The sequence below is a fragment of the Capricornis sumatraensis genome, chromosome 6, assembly GCF_032405125.1.
Source record: "Capricornis sumatraensis isolate serow.1 chromosome 6, serow.2, whole genome shotgun sequence".
NCBI lineage: Eukaryota > Metazoa > Chordata > Mammalia > Artiodactyla > Bovidae > Capricornis > Capricornis sumatraensis.
The window spans coordinates 108,630,404-108,658,223 of NC_091074.1; the positions used below are offsets into that span (position 1 = coordinate 108,630,404).

The 27,820-nt window shown below is 44.0% G+C and overlaps 1 protein-coding gene across 3 annotated transcripts in view; it reads left to right on the plus strand.

Annotated features, from left to right (window-relative positions):
- Window positions 1–25,735, plus strand: part of LOC138080891 (PALM2-AKAP2 fusion protein-like) — a 118,754-nt gene extending 93,019 nt beyond the window's left edge. Inside the window, exons 2-4 of one of the 3 annotated variants that reach the window (XM_068973758.1) lie at window positions 11,015–11,193; window positions 16,552–16,590; window positions 21,823–25,735. In XM_068973758.1, the coding sequence (XP_068829859.1) occupies window positions 11,015–11,193; window positions 16,552–16,590; window positions 21,823–21,921 (317 nt within the window). In that variant the 3' untranslated portion in view covers window positions 21,922–25,735. The remainder of the gene's footprint in view (window positions 1–11,014; window positions 11,194–16,551; window positions 16,591–21,822) is intronic. The other 2 variants (XM_068973761.1, XM_068973759.1) reach the window with 2 other exon arrangements.
- Window positions 25,736–27,820: the final 2,085 nt, after the last annotated feature.

Consider the following 27,820-nt stretch of genomic DNA (forward strand, 5'->3'; position numbering starts at 1 on the left):
GACCTTAACGTTGAGTACTATTCTAACTCCTTCATACACAGTTTACTCCTTTTCATTTTCACATTTAATCCTCCCAACAGCCCTCTAAGATAGAATCCAAATTATCCAAACTCTTGAGAGTATATTCCATATTTTTCCAGATATAATCCACATTTTTCTTATTTTAGAAAGGCCGCAAAGTGTACATACTATTACTTAGAAAAGCAGTTCAATGCATGTAATAATATTTAACATACCCAGTAAGGTCCAAGGCAGCACCTGTCATCAAATTCAATTTCTGTTGTGAAACTTAGGAACTGAGTTAGTTCTGTTAAGTGGAATCAGTAAAGACCAAGAAGAAGCTCATGCTGGTTCACATCAGGTTTTGTTGCCAAAGAAGTTATGATAAAATTTTTTGGGTGGGGGAGGCGGGGCCGGGGAGGGGGTTGGAATTGTCTCTTAAGAGGTCATTAAGCTGTAGTATTATTCCCTTTGCAGTAACAAAGCCCAGAGAGATTAGGCCACTTGCCTGAGGTCACCCAGCTAGCAAGTAGAAAAGCCAGGTTCAAGCTCAGGCTTGTTGGACTTAGAGGCCTTAGTCTTTGTATACCTCTTGCCCTCTGCTGGACCTGCTCGGCTGCCTCTGGGGTCTGTTAGGTGCATGGTAACAGTCCCTCTCTCTACTCAAGTCTCCTCTACCCTCTCCCAGGCTCAGGGCTAACCCCTGCTTTCTCTTGGGTCCTCCGGCCTCTCCTTTTGGAGCCACGATTGCTCTGGAGCCCTCTGCTCCCAGTGGTCTAGGTGGATGAATTTTCTTGCAGAGGCCATGAGACAGTGCTACCCTAGTGACCTAGGATGGTTCCTTTGTGCTTTCAGTACTTAATTCCAGTGCTTCAGATTACAGTAGGGAAAACTGCTGCTTCTGTCCCAGGATCTAAGCACATGGCCTAGGGACTAACATCGTCCATGTCAGCTATCTAACCTGGCTGCTCTTGTGAGTTCTTCCTGAACGTTTATGCCCAGGAGAAAACTCAGTCATTCACTCCAGAGAGAGGCTCATTGCCTGAAAGGAACGGGAACTCAAGCAAGGAATCTATTTCTTAATCTGAGGATGAGTGGGAATAAGAGTTCACTCCATTGCTTGAACCAGAGAAGGCAATGGCACCCCACTCCAGTACTCTTGCCTGGAAAATCCCATGGATGGAGGAGCCTGGTAGGCTGCAGTCCATGGAGTCGCTAAGAGTCGGACACAACTGAGTGACTTCACTTTCATTTTTCACTTTCATGCATTGGAGAAGGAAATGGCAGCCCACTCCAGTGTTCTTGCCTGGAGGATCCCAGGGATGGGGGAGCCTGGTGGGCTGCCGTCTATGGGGTCGCACACAGTTGGATACGACTGAAGTGACTTAGCAGCAGCAGCCATTGCTTGAACACTTCTGGCAAAGTGGGGCCAGAGCTGACCAAATTCATTTACTAGTGTTCGTTGAACACCATGTCTGCTCTCTGCTTTTGTTCTCTTTTACTCATTCATGTCAACATATGGCAAAACCAATACAGTATTGTAAAGTTAAAAAAAAAAATATTGTTCCTTCTGCCTTGAACCAGAAACTCCTTGTATTTTTTTGTATCTGAACCCAGCAGATAGATTCATTAAAAAAAAAAAAAAAAGCATGCCATTTGGGAAGGAATTGGTAAGAAAGTTTAGATCAAAATAGTGTTAGGCAAGGGATGAAGGTATGCGGTGAAATCAGGACTTCTCAAGTTACAGAATTCAGAGTTCTTTTTGGACATTGCCTTCAGTGGTTTAAAAAGGCCACTGCCATGGTTAAACCCGTCAGCCTCACTTCTGAGAAGATACAGACTCTGGTCTTTGTTCTGTGACAAGCCTGTGGTCATGGCTTCTGGATCGTAGAACTTTGGAAAAGAACAACACTTCCTGCCACTCCCTTCCACAGCAGGTTCTGCTGTCACCACTGATTGTGCCGGGACTTCTGGTATACTCAGCGTTGTCTGGGTTGTCCCCTGCCTTGCTGGGGACACCACGTGGTGGTCCTTTTCCTGAGTCTGGCTACTCTGTGCTCCAAGTTAGGAGAGCTGCTTCCAAAGATTCAGACTCAGTCACATGCAAATCAATATGCAGTCATGAGCTGAGAATGAAGAGATGAATCAAAGGACCTAATTCTTGTAAAACTCCTGCTCTAATGCCTCATAAGAAATGTGAGCTAGATTTCATCTCAGCCAGGCCTGGGAGCAAGATAGCTGTCATGACGGTTGGCTTTTAGGGCAGGATATGACAGTTTCATACTAACTGTGGCGACTTGCCATGGGCTTCCGTAGGGAGACTGGCATTTTGGATCCAGTTCATCTTTGTGAATAAACTACTTACTACTTACAGGATGGAGGACCAGGGGCGGTCATGGAAAGTGTGTGCAGGACAGGCCATTAGAGCCCTGGGGAATACATCCATATCACCTGTAATGGTGTTTTATTTCTCATGGCTTGGTAAACATCAAAGGTTTCCCCAAAAGTTGTATGCATCTGACATCACAGTGTCCTCAGTCTGTCTTTTATTTCTCATTACTCAAATATAAATTCATACTAAAGATGGGCAAGGCGAATTATGTGCCTAAGTGTAACAGTCATTTCTCTGGATTCATCTCTAAAGGTTAAATCCTGATTCCACTTCTTGTTAGCTGTGTAACTTACTTACTTCATCTCTCTAAATCTCAGTTTCTTCACCAGTAAAATGGGAATAAAATAGCATCAGCCTCATCAATAAGTTCATACAGTCAGTGCACAAAAGGCTTCCCATTAGGGTTATTATTATTTTTGTTGTTATTGCAGTTTTTATGTTTTAGGAAAAGACTTAGAAAACTTTTAACAGAGTTACTTAAGAATTATTCAGTAGCTATTGGGAGCCTGACATAAATGGCACAGCATGCTTTATAAAATTGCTTTCTAGTCCTGAGAAGTATTCATCATTATTTCCTTAGATTTAGTTTCTCTCATAACGTCTGAGTTCACAATTAGCTTTCAATAGTCACCTGTGATTTCAAAAAACAAAGGCCATTATTAAGCATGTTGGGTGAGAATGAAATTACAAATCACCATGAAAATATTTTCCTTCAGGGGGTGGTTGTCATCTTCATAGAGCCAGGCTCACCATGTTGGTAGAAATGTGTTTAACCAAAAGATCTTGGTCCAGGAATCGCTACTTACCATGATTTTCATTCTTACTGGTTTAGTTAAATTTTTTTTCTTTTTTTTGGTCTTAAACTATATTTGCCCTGGAGATGCAAAACTCTTTCCTTCTCCAGTTTTCCTTTTCCAGCTCCATTCAGAGAAATGACAGCTCATCGCAACTCATCCCTCCTTACCTTGAAGTAGTAATATTTGGAAGTTTCTGAGACACGTGTCAGCAGATAGGGATATTTCTCATTTCTGAGCTAGACTTCTAGTATGAAGATGCATATCATCGCATTCTCACACTCCTGGGGCCTTCAAAGGAGGAGATGAAAGGAGCAAGGGTGTGTGGGTCACAGCTGAAACCATACAAGCCAGTGGGATCCAACAGGCAGGATATTCCCCTGTACTGGGAGGAAATGGAATTGCAGAACATAAGTCTGGACTCCTTTCTTTCTGGTGATCTGTGAGTCGTTTAGATGTTTGCAAGCGCACCCCAAGGCTCCATGAAGAAAGGAGATCATTGAAGGAGGCTTGGGCCAAGGCATGTTATTTGGTGGGCGTCTTTGTTCGGTTTGATTTTTAAATAAGAGTGGGTGATGGCTTTCTCTTTTCTTTTGAGAAATGTAGAAACAAAGGATCTTTGATTTTTAAGACGTCAGATGCCATGTATATAGAATATGATACTCACCAGAATGCTAATATTTGACCGAAATAATTTTCTAAACATTAGGACTCCACCCTCGTGGCTTCATAGAAGTTAGTCCTGAAGTTAGTTCCTGAAGAGGGAGAGTGTGGGCCATCAGGAAAGGCAGCACCTGTGTACCCAGGAGATGCAGCCTCCACTCTGGTTCCCTTAAGGGGGAGGAACTGTGGGATTTTCTCTCTTCTCCCATCAGCACAGGGAAATCCATCTTTGGAAAAGCCAGAAGCGAGTCAAGACGTGGCTCGCTCTCTCTGGACCAGAAAGTGTCTTAACTATTTATAGTAAACAGAAACACAAATTCATGGTTCCTGGTTTTTTTCTTCCACGCATCATGGGAGACAGCATTTACCAATTGGGAGTGACATTCTGCTGCCCCCTCTGCTCCTCACTCTGCCTCCCCATGTCATGCAGACAAGACCAGGGCTTCTCTGAGGCCTCCAGGAGGGGTTAGCCCAGGGCTTCCCCTGGGCCTGTGCTGCCTGGTGAGACACAAGAGCTCCTGGATCTGCCTCGTCCATGAAGGTTAAAGCCTCAACTTTACCTACTTTTCTTAGCATGGGTAGTAATACCTAAAGGAAAAAAATTCTGGCTTGTTGTATAATTTAAAATTAATTCATGCTTATTGCAGAAAAAATTTGGAGAACAAAGGATAAAAGTAAAAGTGATTTGTAATCCTAACCACTACCTATCTAATTATTCTCATGCACTTAACGTGCGTGGAAGATAACAGTAGGTCTGTATGTGTATTAGTCTCCTATTGCCGTAGCAGATCACAAATATAGTGACTTAACAGGCTTCCCAGGTAGCACTAGCGGTAAAGAATCCCCCTGCCAATGCTGGAGATGCAAGAGATAGTTTTCAATCCCTGGGTTTGGAAGATGCTCTGGAGTAGGAAATAGCAACGTGCTCCAATATTCTTGCCTGGAAAATTCCATGGACAGAGGATCTTGGCAGGCTACTGTCCGTGGGTCCACAGAGAGTCAGACATGACTGAGCACAGCACAGAACATAGTGACTTAACACACATTTATTATCTTATAGTTCTCGAGCTCAGAAATCTGAAATGTGTCAGCTGTGGACTGAATTTTGCCCCCCTCAAGTTGTTGAGGGCCTAAACCCTGATGTGATGGTACTTGGAGACAGGGCCCTTGTGAATAATTAGAGTTAGATGAGGTCATGAGGGTGAGGCCACCTAGGATGTATTAATGCCCTTATACAGAAAGACCAGAGAGCCTGGGATGGGTGGTCACGGCAAGAAGGTTAGCCACCTGCACGATAGGAGGGATACTGTCACTAGAACCTGAGCATGCTGGTACCCATGCTGATCTCACACTTCCAGCCTCCAGAAGGATGAGAAAATCATTTGTGCTGTTAAAGCCACAAAATCTGTGGTATTAGCTTTTAGCATTTCAAGCAGATTAAAATATAGTCATTCTGGGGTACAGTCAAGATGTTAGTGGGGCTGTGTTTCTTCTAGAGGCTCTTAGGGAGGATCATTTCCCTCCCTTTTCCCGTTCTGCAGGCTGCTTGCATTCCTTGGCTTGTGATCTCTTCCTTCATCTTCAAAGCCAACCGCATAGCATCTCCAGATCTCGCTCTCTGATCCTCCTCCATCTCTTTTATGAGGACCCTTGTGATTACATTTCACCAAACTGGATAATCTGTAATAGTCTTCCCATCTCAAAGTCCTTAACTTAATCACACCTTCAAAGTCCTTTTGCCATCTAAAGTAATATATTCACAAGTTTGGGAAATTAGGGCTTGGATATGCTTGTGGAAGCCTTTATTCTGCCCACCATAGACTGTTCATCTTACCCTGGTTTAGTTTTTACTATGTGTCATGTGTGCACTTTTTTTTTTTAACTTTTACACAGCTAATAAGTAGTGAGCTAGGATTTAAACCAGGCACTCCAGCTCTAGAGCCTGCACACTTAAACCCCTGCCGTATTTCTGCTTCTGTAATCCGCTTTTTGTCTTAATGTATTTTGAGTTTCTTTCCATGACTGTAACTATTCCTTTAAATTTGAGAGACTAAAACATGATTTATTATGGCTAAATAATACACCAACATCTGGATAAGCCATAACTAAGTTAACCCTTGTCCCACAGTCAGATGCTTCTGTTGTTCCACATATGTAATTATAAACAAACAGTAATAAAAGTTCTTACACATAAGCTTTGTGCCCATACTTAATTGTTAGCTGAACTTGTGCCTACAATTGGTGGTTAATGGTTAACTAGTATAGAATGGTAATTTCCCAAACTGTTTTCCTTGAGATGTTAATAGGGATTCTGTGAAATGAGGTTCTCTAATTAAATAAATTTGAGAAGTGCTGTACACCCATCCATAAACTAGAGATTCACAATCATATTAGCACTAAAACTTTAGAGAAGTCCTCTGGTAAAGAAAATCTATCTTGTTTTATCTTTAAAACTTCCTTTAGTATGTTTCAAATTTATTTGACCAATGACTTTTTGGCTGTTTGCAGCATTGAGTACTATCTTACAAAGCTAAGGTAATGGGAAATGATTTTAGAAACACAGCTTTGGCATCATCCTGCCAAGTGAAGCTGCTTATCCTCAAACACCTTGAAATGCTTAAATCTAAAATCACTCTAGATGGAATAGTTTGGACAAAATCATGTGTATGACATAAACTTGAGAACATTTTCTACCCTCCACTCCGAATTGCAATCTAGCTTTGTTCTTTTGGTTCCTATGTCAGTCGTAAAACTCACATTACCCCTGCTCTGTAAATGTCAGGTATCAGCTCTTGGCCAAGACCAACACAGGTCTGCCCTGAGGTCTGCATGACATTCCAGGGATGCTCACTGGGCTCCTTTAAGAGAAATGTTTTGTAGAGTATTCTGCCCAGGTAAGAAACTAGATAGCAGAATGTTTATCGTTGAAATAGAGGACACTTCAGCTCCTGTCAGCTATTCAGTCCTTCTTCAGTTGACAACAGACTGCGAACAAGTTTTGGTGAGACAAGTGGAGATGGAGCCTGAGGGTAGTGGAATCTGGTACATGCCAGCACACACCAGAGATAACCATCACTGTTTGAAGATCCTGATGAATTGTGTCCTAAGGGCCAAGGAATTTCAAGAGGCCTTCCAGGGCTGTAGACCAGGATGAGAGAGACTTCTCAGGCCTGTACTACAAATTACTTGCATCACTTGTTACTTGTTGTGTCATGAGGCCCAAACGGTGGTGTCTGCAGTGTCTCCTACTGGGGGATGAGCATGAGACATTTTTCATGATCCTGATCAAAGGGAAAAAGGGCCTTCCCTGGTAGCTCAGTGGTTAAGAATCTCCTGCCAGTGCAGGAGACATGGGTTCAATCCCTGGTCTGGGAAGATCCCCTGAAGGAAATGGCAACCCATTGTAGTATTGTTGTCTGGAGAACCCTGTGAACAGAGGAGCCTGGTTTACTACAGTCCATGGGGTCCCAAAGCTTCGGACATGACTTAGCAACTGAACAACAACAAATCAAGGGGAAAACTTGGTTGAGCTGCAAACTAGGTTTTTGGTGACCTGTATGATTCCTAAGATGGTGTGAGAATTCCAGGCTTAGTTGGAACCATACTGGAGGCAGGGTGGTTGGAGACCACAGCAGAGAAGCCCCACCAAGCTGACTTCCCCCGATATCAACCAGACCAGAGGTCTAGGGATGGGGTGCAGTGTCTCCTGACCTGTGACTGCTTCTCCTGAGGCTCAGACACGAGCTTGGTTATCTGAAACCTGTTGTCTCCCAGATGTCCCAGCCACCTTCTCTGGAAGCCGCCACTGCAGACCTGCTAAGGCAGTCTTTTCTTCTTGTTAGCCATGTGACCTCTAGTGGTTGTAACCGGTAAAACTAGCTTCAGGGATGGATTTGCTGGAATACTAAGAAATAAACTGGAGAAGGAAGTGGCACCCCACTCCAGTACTCTTGCCTGGAAAGTCCCATGGACAGAGGAGCAGGAAATGGCTTTAATGTTTAATAGCCGGCCACTTCTCTGTAGTAACTTTTTACCTCTGTTATTCTCTTTCAGCACACACCCAATTATATAATTTAGCAACAATCAACACAATTTGGGTTCCAGACCTAACCTTGACTGTTGCTAGCTAATATAATTTGGACTGATGTTAAGCATCTGAGCCTCCAGGGTCTATACTGTTCAGAGATGTCATGACAGCCACCCTGATTACTACATCCTGGGGTTGTTTTAAGGATCAAATGACATGAAGAAACCTATCATTGAAATGCTGTATAAATGTGTTTGTTGTTACTCCAAAGCTGTTGGTGTCTGTGGTTCTGTAGACCACAATTGTTTTATTTCATGTGCTTTGGTGAAGACATTTAAACTCTTTGTTCAGATTCTGTACTGGGAATTCTGTCCCAGTCCACAAGTTATTAAATTAGTGGCCGCTATGTGTGTTTCACAGTGGACTTGCTGGTTCATTCAAGAGCCATGAACTCCTGCCTCTGCCAGATGCCGCAGTTGGTGCTGGGATCTGGCGGAGACCAGGGCAGACAAGGTCCTGCTCTAGTTGAGTGTATGTTCAGATGAGTCAGGGGGATCCTTAGCCCCCGACTGAAATGGTTCCTATCTTCAGGTGACTTTATAGCTTAACTGAGAAGGAAAGCTTAAAGAACCAGATGTGACACTAGTCAGGGTGTGAAAAAGGCTTTCACAGAAGTATAAACAAAGTGTTCTGAGTCAGGGGTCCTATCGTGGTGTGTGTGGAGGGTGAAGTTTGAGGCAGTGAATAGAGACTGTCTTTCTAGGAGTTTAGTACTGGCGGAATGGCTAGTAGATGATTGGGACCTCTTGAGAGGTCAGTTGGAAAGTAACCAACCTGATCTTTTGGTATCTGTTTCTAGTTTTAAAAGAGCTGCAAAATTTTTATGCAGAATTTCCTGGGAAATTGCTCATTCTTACTCCATAGACGTAATTATTCCTTAAGATTCCAAATAAATAACAGCTAGACTCATTGGATGCTTTCTGTTCCAAAGATTAACTTTATAAATATTAATTTGCTTCTTTTACCAACTGTATGAGGTAGGTACTTCTACCAACATGCCAGTTTTATAGATTAGGAAACTGAGATAGAAAAACTTCAAAAAAACCAAAGTAACTTGCCCAAGGGTATTTTGCTGCTCAGTAATGAACTCAAGCCCAAGCACACTGGCCCTAGAACTGTGTGCTGGCCACTGGGCTGTATTATTTCTCAAAGCTTCATTATAAAAGTTAATCAAAATTTTTAGAAATACATGCTAAGTATTCCAGAATTACATTGCCTGAGGTCTGAGATTGCGTCAAATATTTTCGTACAGAGGGATGTGAGTAAGGCAGGAAGGTAGCATAGATGAAACAGGAGTGGTAAAATCTTGATAAATGTTAATACAGTTGATAAGTCCATTGGCATCATGATAGTATTCCCTGATTTTCATAATGAAAAATAGAAACCATTTCCAGAGGATTTCAAGACCTTCAAATATTTGTACCCTTACTGTTAATATCAAAAGACTTTTTACCAATGATCTGGGTAATTGAGATCAAAGCAGTGAGTTTCATTAAGTTACTAATGTAATGGTGCCCATGTAGTAAAAATCATTTCCTACATAATTGCCACATGGGCTGGTCATATACTTTTTCTTTAAACTGGTAAAGGTTGATCTTCTTGCCAAATATATTTGATAGAATAGCAAAACGTTTGCGTTAGAGTGGACTTCCAAGAAGGACTTCCAAGACAGCGTCTCCCTGTATTCTCATTTCCTTGCTAGGGAAGTTGAAACTTGGAGAACCTAAGTGATCAGTCCAAGGTTAAAGTGGAAATATAACATGGTTGTCCACAGCCAACCTCGTGGCTGACTCATGGGAGAGCAGAAATTAAAACCCAAGCTTCTTGAACTCTGAGGGGCTTCCTGCCTCCCATCAAAGGAGCTCTGCCTGGTAAAGTCTTATAGCCACCCACATAGAGACACAGACCCCAGGCTTCACTTGTGATTCTGGCTGGCTCCATCAGGCATTCTGGGGAGTAAGGCAAAGAAAGATGACCTACCTTCATCCTGAGTCTGCAGGAGGTGGGTCAAGTGGGTCTTGAACCTCCCCTGGTCGTTTCCAAACTTTTGTGCTTAAAATAGGCCCATATATTTTGTGTGTTTTCTCTACGTTCCTTGTTTACAGTCCCTGTGTCTCCCACAAGGGGCATAGTTGGGAACATCATGACTGTTGAACCTGAAGCTACTTCTCAGAGGTGTGTTTGGGGCTCTGGCAATAAAACCCACTCCTACCTGGGCCAGAAGTCAGGGCCAGGCTTTTCCCAAGAGGGTGGGATGCGGGCAGTCTTAGTGGCAGTGCCTGACATCAGCACACCACTGTGACTGTGGCCCTGATCTCATCCTGAGAATTCCTGTTTGGCATCTCAAAAGCTGAAACCTCACCTTTCCCAAGTCTGTCACACCCCTTTCCTACAACACTGAACCTGCGGTTGTTGGCATTCATTCTTTAAGATCTGGGAACTCAAACCTAAATGCTTTCAAGACCATGACAGGTAAGGTAAAAAGTGAAGCTGGCAGATTGATGTAAGACCAGGAAGAACAGCCTTAGTTCTCACTCAGGGATTTTACAACCCCTGCTCTCCATACAAAAATCTCGGGCTGGTCATCTGACCATCGGTGACCTTTGATAGAAGAGAAAGAGCCTGGGAAGGAAACCAGGAGACCTGGTTACCATCGCCAGCATCCTGGTGACTCAGCAGAGCCTTCCCTTTGCAGAGCCTCAGTTTTCCTTATCTGTAAGAAATGGGTCTTTAAGATTCGAATAGAATACATGTACCCCAAAACAACCAGAGCCAATGTCTGTCTGTCTGTCTGTCTGTCTGCCTGACATATATTTGCGAAATGCTTGACAGGTCTAGGTCTCTTTGGCCTAACTGACTTTAGAACCAGTTTCCTTGAGGTCTTTGTTGGATGCATTTGTGACATTAATCCTTAAGCACTTGGATCCTTGTAATAAAATGATCTGCACTTAACCATCGTTCTGGTGCCACGCTCTATGTCACAGGTTGCTTTTTTGCCAGCGTTCTCTTCTTTCCGAAAGCCGTCATGAGCAGACAAGCTTATTAGAAAGGGTGTTCTCTTCGTGTTGTTTGTTTCAGGGAAAATAGAGAAAGTCAAACCTCCTCCATCCCCCACACCTGAAGGTCCCAGCTTGCAGCCTGACTTAGCCCCCGAAGAGGCTGCCGGATCGCAGCGGCCCAAGAATCTGATGCAGACCCTCATGGAAGACTATGAGACACACAAATCTAAAAGGCGCGAGAGAATGGATGATAGTAGTGTAAGTTTCTCCTCCTTTCCTCTTTCCTGCATCCAGGGGTGAACGTCGGCCTGGTGTATGGTACCGTGGATCAGGCTCTGATGTGTGTGCGGTTGTCTGGCCAACATCATGGTGCCAGCACCAATTTTCAGATGTGTGGTTTTAACGTGCCTGGAGTTGGGTTGGGGTTTGTCTTGTTTCTCAGAAACATTGATCATGCCAAGAGTGGGTCTTTTTACTGCCAAGTTCTGGTCTGAATCTACTGGCACAGCTTGTACATGAGCTATGGGATGTGTAGAAAGATACCACGCAGGGGGAACACAGAAAGAAGGACATAAGCTCCTCCTCGAAATCACCCACAGACACCAGGGAGCTGACCACAGCCATTGCTCACCTGCTTGTATAGATGTTATTTCTCTAGGCAGGAGTCCCCAACCTCTGGGATCTAATGACTGATGATCTGAGATGGAGTTAATGTCATAATAATCAAAATAAAGTACACAATAAATGTAATACACTTGAATCATCCTGAAACCATCCCCCCAGCCCGACCCTGGTCCATGGAAAAAGTGTCTTCTGTGAAGCTGGTCCCTGGTGCCAAAAAGGTCAGGGATGCTGCAGAGAACTATGACAAGGCTGATCCTTCAGTGTCTGCTCCGGGCAATCCCTATAAATGGTACATAGTGCTCAGAAGACTCAGTATGTTTTGGGCTGTTACCAAGCCCGTGTGTACAGTTTGTCAGGAAAGAGCTTTTTAAAATGACAGTTAAAAACCACACAGCTACCCTGCTACCCTCAGCTCCGAAAACTTTGCATGTGACGTTCCCATCAACCGCAAAGGAAGTCGTCAGCTCTGTGGGTTCTTTCTCTAGTAAGGGACTTAAGAGCCCTTGTTCCCCACAGTCTGCACAGCCAGGAGCCTGGGGATCAGCCTCAGGGGTCCATGTCAACTTCCTCGGAGTCTGCTGGCTTCTGTCTCTTAGCATTTATTGAGGTAACCACCTCCTCCCCTGAAATAGCTCAGGTCGGTTGAGGATATGCCCCAGTTGACCCAGGACAGTCCTGGTTTCTGCCTCTTATCCTTGTGTAATTATTAATAGCATCCCCTTTCCCTCTTAAAAGTGCCCCAGTTTGGATGATAAATTCTTTGCTCACCTTAAACTTGAACACGATGGGGCTCACAGTAGGAGTTCCATGCTGATTAACTGCCTTTCATATTCTAGGTGGCTGAGTGAAAGGATTTCTGGGGTTGAAGCCAGATACTGAACATTTTAGTGGTAAAGAAAGAAAGTGAATGTGCCTGTGGCAGCCGAATGACCCACTTGGTGTCTCTCAGCCTCCTCTTACCTGGGCTTGTACCTCAGTTGCTTGGAAGGCTAACCCAGCTCCTCTATGGGGCTGGAATATTTCTGGGCTGTTCCTGTATTGTACAGTGGGATGGGCCTGGCCCTTGTTGGCTGCTGCTGAGGTTTCCACCACTGGGGCTCCTTCTCTGAGCCTGGAAGACCCTTTCTGCCCTTCTTCGAGCCCTCCTTAAAATTATGGAGTTAACCTTTAGGTATTTTCTGGAGCCTGTGACCGTCTTGAAGCTTAGGGCTGTATGTACAATTTCACACTGTCTATCGGCAGCCTTGGTGGAAGTTGGCTGGGATGTGGGGATACGGAGGAACTAAGGGATCACTTTGCATGTGACCCAGACGAGTGATTTTGAAGCACCCTCTCTGTTTCTCCTGTGCATGCCTTTTGTGTTGAAGGGCAGGTGTCAGGGGAAAACACCATACCTGGAAGTAAAGAGCCTGCTCGCGCTCATGTCATAGGCAGAGACGAACAGACTCTGACACTTAGGCAGCCACCTGACATATACCACTCAGGTTGGATTTTCCCCCTTTGCATGAAGGAAGGTGCTTGCAATCAGCCTTTTAACACTGGTTGCCCTTTACTTACACACTCCTGTCTCTTTTTTTTTTTTAAGTATATCAACATTTTAGAAAAGGAATAAACCTACTAAGCAAACTGTTCATATTCCCAGATCTCAAAGTCAAGGCCAAGTGCTCTCCACTGTCTTTGATACTGCAAGAGAACCAAGTTTTTCGCTGTTGAAAGTTCTTAGGGTTAGAAAAAAAATCTATCCAACCTACTGGATCTCTTTTAAGAGACCCAAATCTGGAAGAAACAAAAGAACAGTATACTACAGTTGCTTCTAAAGCGAATGAGTGATCATCAGTGAGACTTCATCTCAGAGCCGCCTGTTAACCTGTCTTCGTCCTTTTGATTCAGGGAATCTTTCTATTGTGTTACCATCAATCACTGCAGAATATGTTGAAGTTTACCTGTAGGAATGAACAAGCCTTCATCTCTTTTCCTAGCTGATCTGTGGCCCTTCTTTAATTGTCTCTCATACCAAAATATTAACCATAGGGAGCAGATGGATGGCTTGAAGCCCGAATTTTGTCACTGGCTTCCCTGCCCCAGAAGCTGGTAATTCTTTTCTCCTTGCTCCATCCACATACATGATCCTTGGGGTAAGATGTGGCTTCTTAGCTCCTCCAGCTTCTATCATCCAAACTCATCTGGGCCACTGTGACTCAGCACTTGGGCCTGCCACCATCTCTTCCCCAAAGCCACTCGGCAGCTATGAGTCGCTCACGTGTGATCAGGACCCAACCACGTGTTCACCCTTAGGAAGTAGCAAGCTCTTTCTGAACTGAATGAAGAGAATTCTTACATACTGTACTTCCCAAGGAGGAAGCAGGCTTAAAAGCAAAATTGGAATGTGTGCGTGGTGATGCGCTAGGTACAATGATGTTAATGAGGGTGGGAGGAGAGAAGAAAGAGAAGACAAGTGTAGCTATCCCTGGAGTTTGCATGAGTAGTTTCTGCCAACCTATCTGGGGAAAAAAAACTGATCCTTATCATCAAAACAGGTATAGCAACGCTCCACCCCAGAGTAGCGCTGGCATCTGGAGACCTGTCCGTAGTTCAGGCCCTTCCATTCCCCCACTTGATAGGATATCATGTGTGGGGTAAGAGGGAAGCCTCTGGCTCAAGGAGTCCCTGGCAGGCGGTGGCACTGAGGCAGCTGCGCAGTACATAGTGCTCTTTGTCATACTCTTCAGCTAGCCTCCCTCCTGCTCGAACCAAAGTGAGGGCTCAGAGAATGACAGACGGTGAAATAGGAGATCACGAATCTCTCTCTGGGAACGTCTGCCCAGGAGTCACTGTTTTGGTGACGTGAAAGTCATCTGTGGATGTTCTGCTTCATTTTGCAGTTGGGGGTGAAATCAGTGACAAGGAACCAGCACAAACCCTCTTCTGAAAAAATGACCCCCAAATGGCCATCCTTGTTCCCCAGCTCAAACGTGGGGCACATTAACACTTCAGTCGCAACGGTCTTCATCCGCCTGGGCTGGGGCCTTCTGCTTGGTGTGGTCACTGATGAGTGTCACCATGCTTCAGGTTCAGCCAAGCTGTACCTCTTAGTGGCCCCCTTGGCTAATTTAGGGGTAGGAGGATTGCTAACCCCAACCCTACCCACTTACCTTGGGCTGTTTACCAGCCTGTAAGGACTCTTGTGAGAATTAGGAAAAGGCACGCTTTTCCAAAACTCTGTGAGAAGGCAGTCCTAGTCGGCTGCGCAGCTGGGGAGGAGACCGGGGCACTGAGCTCAGCCTCATCCATCCCCCACCTGGTATTTCTGTGCAGAGCAGCTGTCCTGCTCGCAGTATAGGTTTCTCTTATCTGGAAATGCCATCTTACATGGAGATATCCCCTTATCTGGGCCTGATGCTGTGTCTGGTCAGTCATGCAACTCGTAAGGTCCTAATGAATCATCATTTCCCGTAGGGTTTCTTGGTACCTTGCAAAGGAAGGATATTGAGGCAACACTGTTTTTCTGGCCAGTTTTTCCTCCAGCCTGACCTGAGTCTTGGAAGGCTATGAGTTCTTGAGTCAGGAGTGCTCTTGAACTTGTTTGGTAGACTTGCTTTCCCTTTCTCAGTGAAAGGGATGCTATGCTGAGTCCAAAGTACAGCCTCCTGGGCTTTTAGCCCCATCCTCAGGCCTCGCACAGAATCTACCCTTGGTGGGTTTTCCTGTGTTCTCTTTCTTTCTCCTTTGCCCCCAAGGTAGTTACTGAGAGGGCTTTCAGCCTTTCCTGCCTGTCTTGGAATAAGAGAAGGCCTCTTTGATTCCTGGGTTAAACCAAGGTCTCTTTGATTCCTGGGTTAATTCCTGGGCTAGAAGTCACTACTTTTCCGAGAATTCCTGACACACACTTCCTTCCAGACCAAGACATCTTTGGCGAATTCTAGCTGAACTCTCACTGGGTGGGCGGAGGAAGCTCGTCTGCCTCCAGTGCCCCTACACCACAGGCTGAAAGCTCCGTCACCTTCAGTGATGCTTCAGGCCCCCAGCTCGCTCAGGTTCTCACACACACCCTGGGAACGTGCAGAGGAGGGGAACACTCCCCATTCATCAGCCCCTGGCCATCAGTCTGATCGTGATGCAACATGGTTTTCCAAATGCAACACCTAAGAAGCAGTCGGTGATCACAGTCATATGATCCTCCATCCAGCCTGTGGCCACCCTGCCAGAAACCAGTCAATGCCTTCAGGGTCCTGTGCGGTGTAAATGCAAGGTCAGGACCACACGTCTGGAAGGAGCTGTCAGAAGTCGCTCCTTTTAACTCATCACCCACAGCCAGGATCTTTTTTAGCTGAGCTTTCTTTACAGTGACTTTTCGTTTCCCGGAGGAACTAAAGGATTATTCTAGTTCCGACATAATCACCCTATTCTCAGGAACCTATCTAGGCCTCCCAAGGTAGAGATTAAGCAGGCCTGCTTGCTGTCTCATGGCAGTGCCATCCTTAGATTAGGTTCAGAGAATCTGCCTCCACAAACCCGCATTCAAACCATTCTTTGTGATTAGGGTCTTCTTTTCATGGGACAACAGATGACAAGACTACTTTGGGCTCAGAGAGGCCTACAGGAAGAGGAAAGGGCCGTTTGTCTACAGATTCTAACAAGTCCAACACGACCCTTAAAGATCTTGCTGGGGGGCAGCTGGTTGCATCAACAACAGGGGAAAGAATCTTGTTAATTCAGATCATAGCAAATGGAAATGACACATCTTGAATTAACAAAGCCTGGCTTATCTGATATTTTATGAAGGAATAGTAGGGTATCTGCTTGCTACAAAAGATACACTTTTAAATAAACTGATATCAGATGAAGCAAGCCTTGGTGTGGGTGTGTCCTGGTCTCCTGACGTCACTTCCCCTCCTGTCCCTCCCCAAACCCCGCTCCCCACGTGGTCCCCAGCTGAGGGGTGTTCCCTGTGTCTCTGCTATTTACTAACCCTGGTTTTTCCCTCTCTGCCAGTACACCTCTAAGTTACTGTCTTGCAAGGTGACTTCCGAGGTACTTTTCCACTTGTTTGTCTTGGTCTTCCTGCATGCCTGACCCAAGTGCATGCTGTCGTGGTTTGCCATTTCCTGATGGTTGTTTTTCCCTCCCTTCCTTTTCTGAATGGGATGATTGCCTTGAAATGTTGGCGTCTATGCAACAGTGGTATACGAGACTGTGCTTTGCTGTGCTGTGTGCTGGGCTGGACAAGGCCTCGCTATGCTCGTGGATCTGGAAGATGTTTGGACTAGAGGGCACAACCAATGGGCTATTTGGGTTTTTGTTTGTTTGTTTTTTTAGAAGCTGATAACAAATCTGCTCTGGTTTGGTTAGAAAATCATGTAGCTCAAGAGGACAGGGGCTGTTGGGTTGGATCAGTCCTTGGTTTGGCTTAACACAAACCCAGAGAGCTCCACGCCATCACTTTAGGATAACTTATTCCAACTGTGAACCAATCCAGTTCCCCCTCCCTGCCATCTTTAAACCTGTGTTTTTGTTTTGGACGCTCCTGCAAGCATTAAATTTCCCCTCCGCCTCCTTGTCCCTACGACTTCCTTCTACACAAATTTCTCAAACCTGTACTATGAAAAAGCACATTTTAAAATGTTTTCCATTTTTGGAAATATATATTGACTTATTTATGTGCTATGAGAAAGCATATTGGTTTTTATATTTTTTATTCCTGTAGCATTATTTTTATTTTAAAAGCATTATTGCAGATGTACAGAATTGTAGAGAATCATTTATTCGTTCACCTGATGAACAATTTATCCAGGACCTATTTCACATCAGGCACTTTCTAGGTTCTGAGAAGATAGTAGTCACCTGAACAATGTCCGTGATCCCATGGAGCAAGAAGGTGCCAGTGTGCCAAGTATATGACCGAGTAAAATAATGAAGCCAGCTTTGTCCATTCTTGTCATTTTGTAATATTTGCTTAATATTTTATAAAGAAATTAATGTTACCAATACCGTTCAAGCCCTCTTGTTACTTCTCCCAGCTCTCATTTCTTTCTCTCTGGAGAGAGAACGCCTCTGGAGTTTGGCATTGATTGTTTCCGTGCATGTTTTTATCCTTATCCTATATACTATATATGTCTGTATACATAAATTGTATCTAATGGTTTTGCATGTTTTAGAACTTTCCATAAATATATCATATTTTAGCATCCAGTAATCTTTATTCTGTCTGCATTATTTTTTAATGTGTCCATGTTGATACTTACAGCTCTGTTTTACTCATCATAGCTGCCGTCTATAGTGTTCCATTGAATGAGCACAGATGTATTGATTCATCCTTCTAGTGAGGGAAATGTAGGTTGTGTCTTTTCTTTGCCATTACAAACAATGAATCAGTGAATGTTACTGTACATAGCTCTTTGTGTGACCCATGGAAGAAGGTCTGCAAATATATCTAGAAGTAAAAGTACCTGTTCTGGGGCTTATACAGACTCACATTCACTACCTATAGCAAATTGTTCTTCAAATTGGCTGTGCTAACCTATAGCACTATATATTGGGTTGACCCAAAATGTCTGTTTGGGTTTTCTATTCCATCTTACAGAAAACCTGAATAATCTTCTTGGCCAACACAATATATTTTACATATCCATGTTTAGCAAAATAAATGTAGTTAACTGTAGATATGAATTGATGATTATCAGTGGTATTTTTTTTTTCCAGAAAGTATAAAAAGAATACTGCAGATACCTTTTTCAGTGTCTAACTGTGGTTCTCAGTGAGGGGAAGGTAGTTTAAGAATTAGACCCTAAGCCCACATTCCTTTGGAGTCAAGATAAGATTGATGCAAATCTGGTCTCATCCATCCAAGGGAGATAAAACTGGGCCCTGTCTACCTTCTGTGGAAGAGATGGGGGATAAAATATTAATATAAACATTACTTAACACATCTGTCTTTTGTTTCACATCCCCAAAATAAAATTGTCTACGCTGATTGCTACTCAAAGTGAAGTGATTCACTTGAATTCCCTAAGCATTGGCGAGAAAAATTAATATTAGAGGACTGTTCAGAGAGAATTGATTTTTTTCTTTCTCCCACCAGACCTAAATCTGAATTAATTTGTGGAAGATAAAACCTTAAATCAGGTCTTTCTATGTTTTTTTTTTTTTCTCTGTTTCTATGGAGAATGTATATTGTCCTTTCTGATTCTTCCTCCTTCAGATTCCTCCCAGCCACTGAGCAGCAGTGGAACATGGTATTCCAGACTACTGACTCCATACCCAGAGTTCTGGAGTCAAATGTTAACTTCTCCTTCTACTAGTCTGATTATTTAAACCTCCTTTTGGTTCAGTTTTTTCATATATGAAATGCAAGTAGTAATAGTATGAGTCCCATAGAACAGTAGCAAGAATTAAAACCCCACCTGGTTCATGGTACCTGTGATGTATGTGTTAATTATTATCAGAGCCCTGGAGGCAAGTGCTTTTCTTAAACCAGAAAGGAAAGGAACACATTTTAGGAAACAAAGTTAGCATGCAGAAATGTAGAACAAGAGCTCTAGATTTGCTAGAGCTTATTCACACACACACAGTGCTCTGTATTAATTGTGCAGCAGAGACTTATCTACATACCTTCCCCAAGGGCTTGGCCTTTGAATCTTCAAAAGGCCAGCTGTAGGATGGCTTCACTCCTGAGCCAGCCCTAGATCATAAGCCTCGTGGGCCTGAAGACGATTTTATAGCAAGGTCACTGGCTCTTTTATTTTGCTCTGCTGTTTATCTGATCTGTGCCTTCACTGACGACTTTAGATTTCCTCAGAAATCCAGGCTCATGATAAGTAGCATATACATTAGGGGAATGAAAGAAGAAAAGAGGGCTCATTATTGGTACGGATGAATTATTTGGGTTGCCACAAGTAGATGTTCAAACCCAAGCTGTGCTGAATGTTTCCATAATTATAAATATCATTTCTCTGCCCATTGCACTTTTTGGTGACTAAGTTCCAGAAAGGAAGACACTCTTCTGTCCTAAACTTGAAGTACTATGCCCAACACTTGGTAGAAACCCAAGAAATATCTATAAGATGGTTGGGTAGTTGGATTGATACGGGTTCCCAAAGAACAGAGTAAAGTAAATTTATTCAACATGATTGAGAATTAAAACGGGGCCTAAGTCCGTCTGAAATGGATGGGAACACTTTTTTTCAGAACCTTAGACTGATTTTTAGCTCTTATGTAAACCATTTGTTTTGTATATGCAGTCTGCAAGGCAAACATATGACTGTTTTACACAACGAGAGCGCCTTGTCAAAATGCCTTATGTTAGAATACCACTTGATTGCTTATAAAGCCCTTTCACATGATGCGAGAAATGCATAACTGCTGTTTGAGAACTTACTATGCCCTGGAAACTGTGCTAAATCCATTGCCTCCTTTATTCCTCAGACCAACTTGGTACTATAGGTTTTATTATACCCATTTTACATATAAGGAAACTGAGGCACAGAAATAATAAACCTTCCCAAGGTCATGTAGTTACTAGGATTTAACCTTAGACCTGCCTGGACTTCAGAGTCCACCCCTCTTCCTGAAAGAGCCTGTGAAATAGGGTAGGTGTTGTGTTTATAGATAAACTTTCTTTATACATAAAGTTTCAGAGACACAAGATGCCATGAACAGCAGCACCACGTTCCAGGTAGAGGGCTAGAAGTAAAGCTCAGCACTTGCCATTCCAGTCCCGCACTGCCTCCCGATACCATGTTACCATGCATGGACCTGAAGACTGCTATTTAACTCCACCAGACTTGGAAGCATCCTTCTACTGATGTCTTCTTCTTAGATATTGACTAAGTGACTATGATATGCTGATACACCAACACTTCAGGACATGGCTTCTGTTCTTCGTGATGAACATCCCTTCAGGAGACCTGACCGAGTTGTGTCCCATCATCCCTGCTAGGAGGACTAGAGAAGCCTTCCCGGAGAAAAGTGCTCTGCAGCTCTGAGAAGTCCATTAATCTATCAGAGGTGCAGAGAAGCAAACTGAGATTCACCCCCTGCTCCCCTTGCCCCTCCAAGACCTTTATCTGTCCAGAATCTGCTTATGTCTGGGCTCCCACCACTTTGTAAACCTTTATCTCCTTGCTTCTCTGAAGTTGCCAGCATCTCTGTCACTTGCCAGAATGATTGTTCTTCACGTAAACAAAAGCTTCATTCCATATTGGTTGGATAACCAACCAGTGTTGGCCCTACTGGACTTCTCTTTAAATTCAGAAACTGTGCATCCTAAGCCAGCGCCACAGTAGTTGAGCTGACTGGTGTGCATGGGCTTGCTTTTGGCATAGTATTGTGAAATTGAACCGTTTCTCCTGCGTTGGCAACCTAAATGTCCTTCACGTGGATGTCATCTGGATCAAACTCGAGCAGGAGCAGACTGGCCGAAGGTTTCCCCCGGAGTCCACAGGCTCTTCTAGGGAACCAGAGGGAGGGTGGCCTCACCCCGATGGTGGTGAGCCAATTTGTTCTCAATGTTGTCACCTTCCATTTCCTTGATGAGTATGTACAGCCCTGATGCCACGTCAGTATGCTCAGATTCCTTTATTATTGGCCCCAGAAGCTCTTTTTTTTTTCCACTTAATTCCTCTTGCAAGCTGAATTATACCAAAGTAGATTTTTGTGATATAAATAAGATCACAGCTTGCATAGGTCCATAAAGTTTGATGGAATGATTCCACACCGGTTCAGTTGTTTGGAATTCTTTTCTGGAGACTAAGACCAGGCATAGCTGTGCTAATGTGGTAGTCACTAGATCCAAGAGGGTCCTGAAATTGTATTTAGCCTCTCAGCCACACAAGCCATGTTCTAAGCACTCAGGAGCTGCATGTGGCTAGTGGCTGCCATACTGGCTAGTGCAGATGCAAAACATTGCCAACAGACTGCGCTCATCTGTGTAGCGATCGCTTTGTTATCAAAAAGCTCGATGCAGGGTCAAGTCTAGTTCAACGAAACTTGGAGAACATTTCAGGGAAATTAAATCTCTCTGTATTGAGAATGATGGGTCAGATGGCAAGTGAACTTTGGCTGTGAGATGAAGGCACCCCCAGGACCTCCCACCACCCACCTTTACTTTCATTCTCTCCAGTCTCCCAGCTGGTTCAGACACTTTCCCACTTTCCTCATTCATTAGATACTGTTGAGGGAGGGAAAGGAGTAAAAAAACAGAGAAGTCAGTTTGTGTGCATGATTGCTATCCATGAACTCTGTGTAATTTTTTTCCTTCTCTCTTAGGTCCTTGAGGCCACACGGGTTAATCGAAGAAAGAGCGCATTGGCTTTGCGCTGGGAGGCAGGGATCTATGCCAACCAAGAGGAAGAAGACAATGAGTAATCAATTTCCTTCCACCCAGGAAGCTTCTTTGGTGCTTGGGCTCCCAAGAAACCAAGAAATCAACACGTCAAAGCATTTTAATAGAATATTTATTAAAGTGCAAACAAACTCAGCAATCCTTATGCAGGCCAGAAGTTATAATTTACAGTGATGAAAAAATAAAGTGAAAAAGCAGTCCACCCATCAAACTCTTAACTCCTGGGAGTCAAAAGAAAAAGGATTTTGTGTGTGTGTGTGACTCAAAGGATCGCCTGGGTTTGGACCACCAGTTGATCCAAAAGGACAAAGAAATTATGAGCAAACCAACATGGTTGCTCCAGGCAGAAGAGACCGGGCTGCCTGGGTGATGAGGAAAACAACAGAGATGTGGCCATTTGGAGAATCTGAGAAGCTGGTGCCGTCCACCTGGCAAGAGGGTATTTCCCTGCGCCTGCACTGGTTTCCCACCCATGACCGCATCACAGGTGTCGGACCAACTCCAGCAGCCATGAAATAAGGTTTCTCTCCATTTGCCCAGAAGAGGCAACTATCGTCCCATATCTCTTTCATTTAATTGTTTTTAATTAGGAGCCATGAATGATCGCAATCCGTATTTTGAAGACAAGATTTCTTCCTGTTGCAAACACAATCTGTTCTACATTAGGGGGTTGAGAAAGTGGGGGCAGAAAGCCAAACCAAATAGGTTATTTTAGCTTTAGGATCTTGTCTGCTTATGATACTGACTGAGCTACAGTGTTTATGAGAACACATTTTCACAATTCTGTTTCTTTATATGAAGACTATATTTAGGGGGCAACAACTATTTTTATGATGGGGTGGGGGAATCTATCCATGTATAAAACCTGTACACGTTGAACATCATGGTTCAAGAGGGGAGGGGTATTTTTAGAATGGCAATAATTGAAAAAAGGGCGAACTCTGCCTTGGAGAGGTAGATGAGAAATAAAGAGGTGTTTATAACTATATTTTATATATAAAGTGAACCTTCAAGGGAGTAGGAAGATGATAGATTATTTTGGATCAGTCAGGAAGGAAAGGAAACAAAGCTCATGAAAGGTAGAGAATAAGAGAGGGAGAAAGAGTGGGAAAATGAGGAAGTAAGATTATTTTTGCTGAGCAACCAGTATTTTCAGGATGATAACAGAGAAAAATATAGAATAGAACTTTAAGTGCAGGCTTAGGATCAGCTACAAATCCTAAAGATGGGTGTGTGTGTGCGTGCGCACGCACACGCGTGCCTGTGTGTCCACACATGCCTTTGTGTATTTTTGCAAAGCGCATGAGTGCTCACGAGTAAGGGTGCATGTGTGTGTGCATGTGTGAGGATTAAAATTCCAGAATGGTCATGGGACAGAGGTGTTCACTTACTTCCTCCAAAGCTGTTTGCCAGCGTCAGGAGTGAGCGAGAATTTCTTTTTTATGAAAAGGATATAGAGGCTCCGAGCTGATACAGTATTTGTAATATTAAGTTGACCTAACATGGTATTTGCATGAGTCACGATGGCAAAGTTTTGAGCAGTTTTGTAATCTGACATTTAGGAAAGTTTCATATTTATTCTCATGCTTTGTATTCATGCTTAGTATAGGCTAAAGGATGCCAGCTTTACTCTTTCTGTCTTTTAAAGCAATATGATAAGGGTATTCAATCATGGAATGCCCTCAATTTCTGGATGAGAAATTTTTTAACTCTGGCCATGAGAAAAATACTGACCAGCATTCTTTTTTTTTTTTTTTTTGGTCCCTTTTGTGTTTTTTTTTTTAAATTAGAGGATAATCACTTTACAATATTGTACCCTTTGTTTTAAAACTATGGGTTTTTTTTTTTTTAATAAAAAGCAATAAGTAAGTTAGACCTCACTAAAATTCCTTTTTGTTTTATATTGCTCTGTCATAAGCGCTAATAGGTTATTCTGACAAGTAGCAGTTCCACAAAATTTGTATGTAGATGTGATGCACACTATCTTTGCTTCTTTTATTAGACTAATGTCGACTTTAGGGGAAAGTTTATTCATAAACAAGTCGTGGACACAAAGTAGAAATGGAACTGTCGGATAACTTACAACTTTGAAACTGCCAAGGGAACCTGCAATTTGAAGCCAAATTCTACAGATGGGTAATTAGCGCCATCTTCAAATGGTTCATGCCCCTGAGCATTCCGAAGGAAGAGTCAGCAAAATGTGCTAGCCACTGGAGATGCGTGACAAATAAGATGCCTGCTGTTAGGAATTCTTTTTTCAAGTGGGAGAGGCTGGCGCAGAGACAGACGTTCCCAGGAAAATGAGATGAGGAGTCCTGACCGGTGACACGAGAGTACCCTGAGGATTTCCAGCATTGTTCTCAAGACAGGCACGGGGATGACCGCTGATGCAACAGTAGCATCGTGTGGCCCAGGGACGCGGGCTGCTCGGATGCCTGGAGAGCAGTGTTCTATGCTTCATGATTTCTGGGCTAACTCTGGATCTGGTCGTGGCCGTAGACTAGATGGTCTCCCCATCTTTCGAAAGAGGAAACAATCCTCAGGACTTGCCTCAAGTGTTTGGTTCTGTTTTGAAGGAAGCTGGGTACCCACCTTAAACCTCCATTTGAGAAGAGAACGGGCAGCTGAGAAGGAAGTTTGGAAGGCCACGCAATTCCTGCAGTTGCTGTGGAGGCAGATGAATCGGTCTTTGACTACAGTTGATTGAACCAGACACGCTTACTGTGTAGAGGTACAGAGTTGGGATCCTTTGGTCCATGCTTTGAGTAGGTAACAAATGCAGCGTTTCCGAGACCCGCTCACAGTCACAAAGCCGTTTAACTGTGGCCCCCACATCTCCAGCCTTTGCTTGTTCCCTTCTGCTGCCTTCTGATGGCTGCTGTTCCACTCAGTTACAACCCTGTTAAATGTCCATTACAGTTCCCTTGGGAGAGCCAGGCTTTCTCTGCGCTCTGGAGTTTTTTTACTCATGTAAGAAACACTGGGCCATGGCTTTGTACATACCACTATGCTAGGCTCTGGGATCCCAAATGAACCCCTTAAACTGTGTGAAGAAGCAGCAGATCTGGAGGAACATCACTCCTGCCTCAGCCATTGAGAGGAAGAGGCTTGTCCACACATTGGCCTCTGATGCTCATCCCTGCCCCCAAATAGCACGCAAGCTTGTTAATCTCAGCTAGAACAAATGTTTAGATTCCGTAGGTGTTAAAAGCTTTCCTGAAAGTATTCCATTCCACAGTGTTTATAGATGTCCACTTTCCTCCGGAACTGATTACCTACTGACATTCCTTGGCTTTCTCATCCAGAAATTATGGAAACAGGGTCTGTCAGTGGCAGGAGGCTGGGCTGTGTCCAACGTGAAGGACACATGCAGCTTCCTTGCCTTTTTACACCTGTGCATGCTGCCCACCGTAGACAGTAATGTATAAACCATATATAGCTCAGTGTCCACATATATACACAACACACACACACAGCATAACAAGGAACACTGAAACAGTGTTGACTCTTGTTTCTGAAGACAATTTAACATTTTCCAACTAAAGAATGGATGTCATTAAACTATGTATTGAAAAAAATAATAACCTACGTGTTTAGAGATGGTGACTATATCCAGTTTTAGTGACAGAACCAATTTCCTGAATTTTAAGCATTCAGTGAGTGAGCTGCCAATTTTGATTTTGTGTTGCTCTTTACCCAAATGATGTTTTTTTTTTCTTTCCCCATTTTTGGAGGAGGGGGCAAAAAGCAGCAATACTGTGTTTGAAAATGATACTCTGGCTCTCCTGTGTATGTTAACCACTTCAATGTTATTATCCTGCTTTGGTTTTATAGTGATTGTGAGGCATTCAATGCAAGTATACAATTATTTTCTCATTAAAACCCTGTGTCTGTTGTGTTTTTATAAATGATGGCCACTTGTTTGACCGGGGTGGGGAGTTGGAGGACTGCACTGCTCGGGGGTGGCATGCCAGTGCCCTCACCTCTAATTCTATGGGGGAACATCTGCTTCTTGCGTATATGGAACCAAGAAAGCAGCATGCGCTGGTGGGGCAGACCTTTGACAGGCTGTTGGCAGTGCCCCTTTTGCCATGTTCAGTCCAGCTGCCCTGGCTAGACTGGAAACTGATGGGACCGACAGAAGTGACACGGTGCCTCCTGAGGAGGTAGGTAGATTCCAAGGTCGGAGATGATGGGCCAAAGGGCAGGATGAACAGCGACACTCACACTCTGCCCTTAGGCTCTAATTTTATTATCCATTCCATTCCCAGCACCCACATTTGGCTCTGCGTGGGGGCTAAGTCGCTTCTGCTGCTGCTAAGTCACTTCAGTCGTGTCCGACTCTGTGCAACCCCATAGACGGCAGCCCACCAGGCTCCCCCGTCCCTCGGATTCTCCAGATAAGAACACTGGAGTGGGTTGCCATTTCCTTCTCCAATGCATGAAAGTGAAGTCGCTCAGTCGTGTCCGACCCTCAGTGACCCCATGGGCTGCAGCCTTCCAGGCTCCTCCATCCATGGGATTTTCCAGGCAAGACTACTGGAGCGGGGTGCCATAAGTCGCTTCAGTCGTGTTCAGCTCTGATGCTACAGGCTCTCCTCTGAGGCATAGAGAATTTCAGACTTGACCAGGCATCTGAGACCACAGGTGAACCAGAAAGCTTCCTCCCCTGATCTCCTCCTGCCCTCCCTCCACGCCCTCACCCCCATCCGGAGTCTCCAGCCAAGCTAGGCCGGTTTTACACCTTAACCCCTGGAGCTAACTTGCACCCAGACCTTCAGTTGCCTGTTCTTCCTTAGCACCTTCTTGTCTTTGTCTCTTCCTGGGGCCTCCTTTCAGCTGCTTTCTTCATCTCTCCCCATTTATGTAACTTCTTCCAGTTTTCCCCCACCCCCACCCCACACCACCTAGGATTCCAGTCATATTCTCCTGTTCTTCATTACAACATCATGTCCAGTCTCTGTGTGCTGGGAGTTCTCAATTTTGAGGGGAAGGGAGTGGGATCAGGCCCCTTCGAAAATTTGATCAAACTCTATAAACAGTAACGTATTAACATTTTCAAAATGTATTTTTAATTGGAGGATAATTGCTTTACAATATGTTGGTTTCTGCCTTGCAATGACATGAATCAGCTATGAGGATACATGTACCCCTTCCCTCTTGAACCGCCTTTCCACCCCTCATCCCCCACTCCCAGGTCCTTACAAAGCACGGGGCTGAGATCCCTGTGTTACACAGCAGCTCCCCTCTGGCTGTCCATTTCACACTTGGTGGATGAATAGGCAGCATTTATGAAGCACTGAGAAAGTGACAGCCGTTTTCTACAATTTCCACAAATGTAATCTATTTCTTAGGACAATTCCATAGGGTATTCTGTTCTGGTTTTTGTTTGTTTGTCTTTTGGGGCTTTTTTTTTTTTTTTTTTTACTGAGCCACACAGCTTGCCGGATCTGAGTTCCCCGACCAGGTATCAAACCCAGGCCTCTGGCATTGAGAGTGAGAACTCCTAACTAGTAGATGCCTGGGAAATTCCGTGGGGTTAAACTATTTTGATATCCATTTGACATGTTAGAAAACAGAAGCCACAGAGCTCGTAAATAGTAGCGCTTGAATTTTAACCTGGGCACTCTGATTCAAGTGTTACTCTAACCCACTCTTCCCATAAAAATGCACATTGGCAACTTCACATTGCAAAATCCAGTAGATCTGATGCTGTGTGGGTCTGGGTGACCTTACCATACCTCCTCCTGCTGTGGGCTCTTGTGAACCAAAGCCAAGGCCATGATAGGGGCTGGAGTCTTGAGGGAGAGCAGAGTTTTGGTGGCAGCCACTTCATTCAGATAAAGTTTGTTTATTTGAATGAATTCCCTCTAGGCTCTTTCCTTTGGTATCAGCTCTCCGAGGAGATAGTGGGAAAGGATG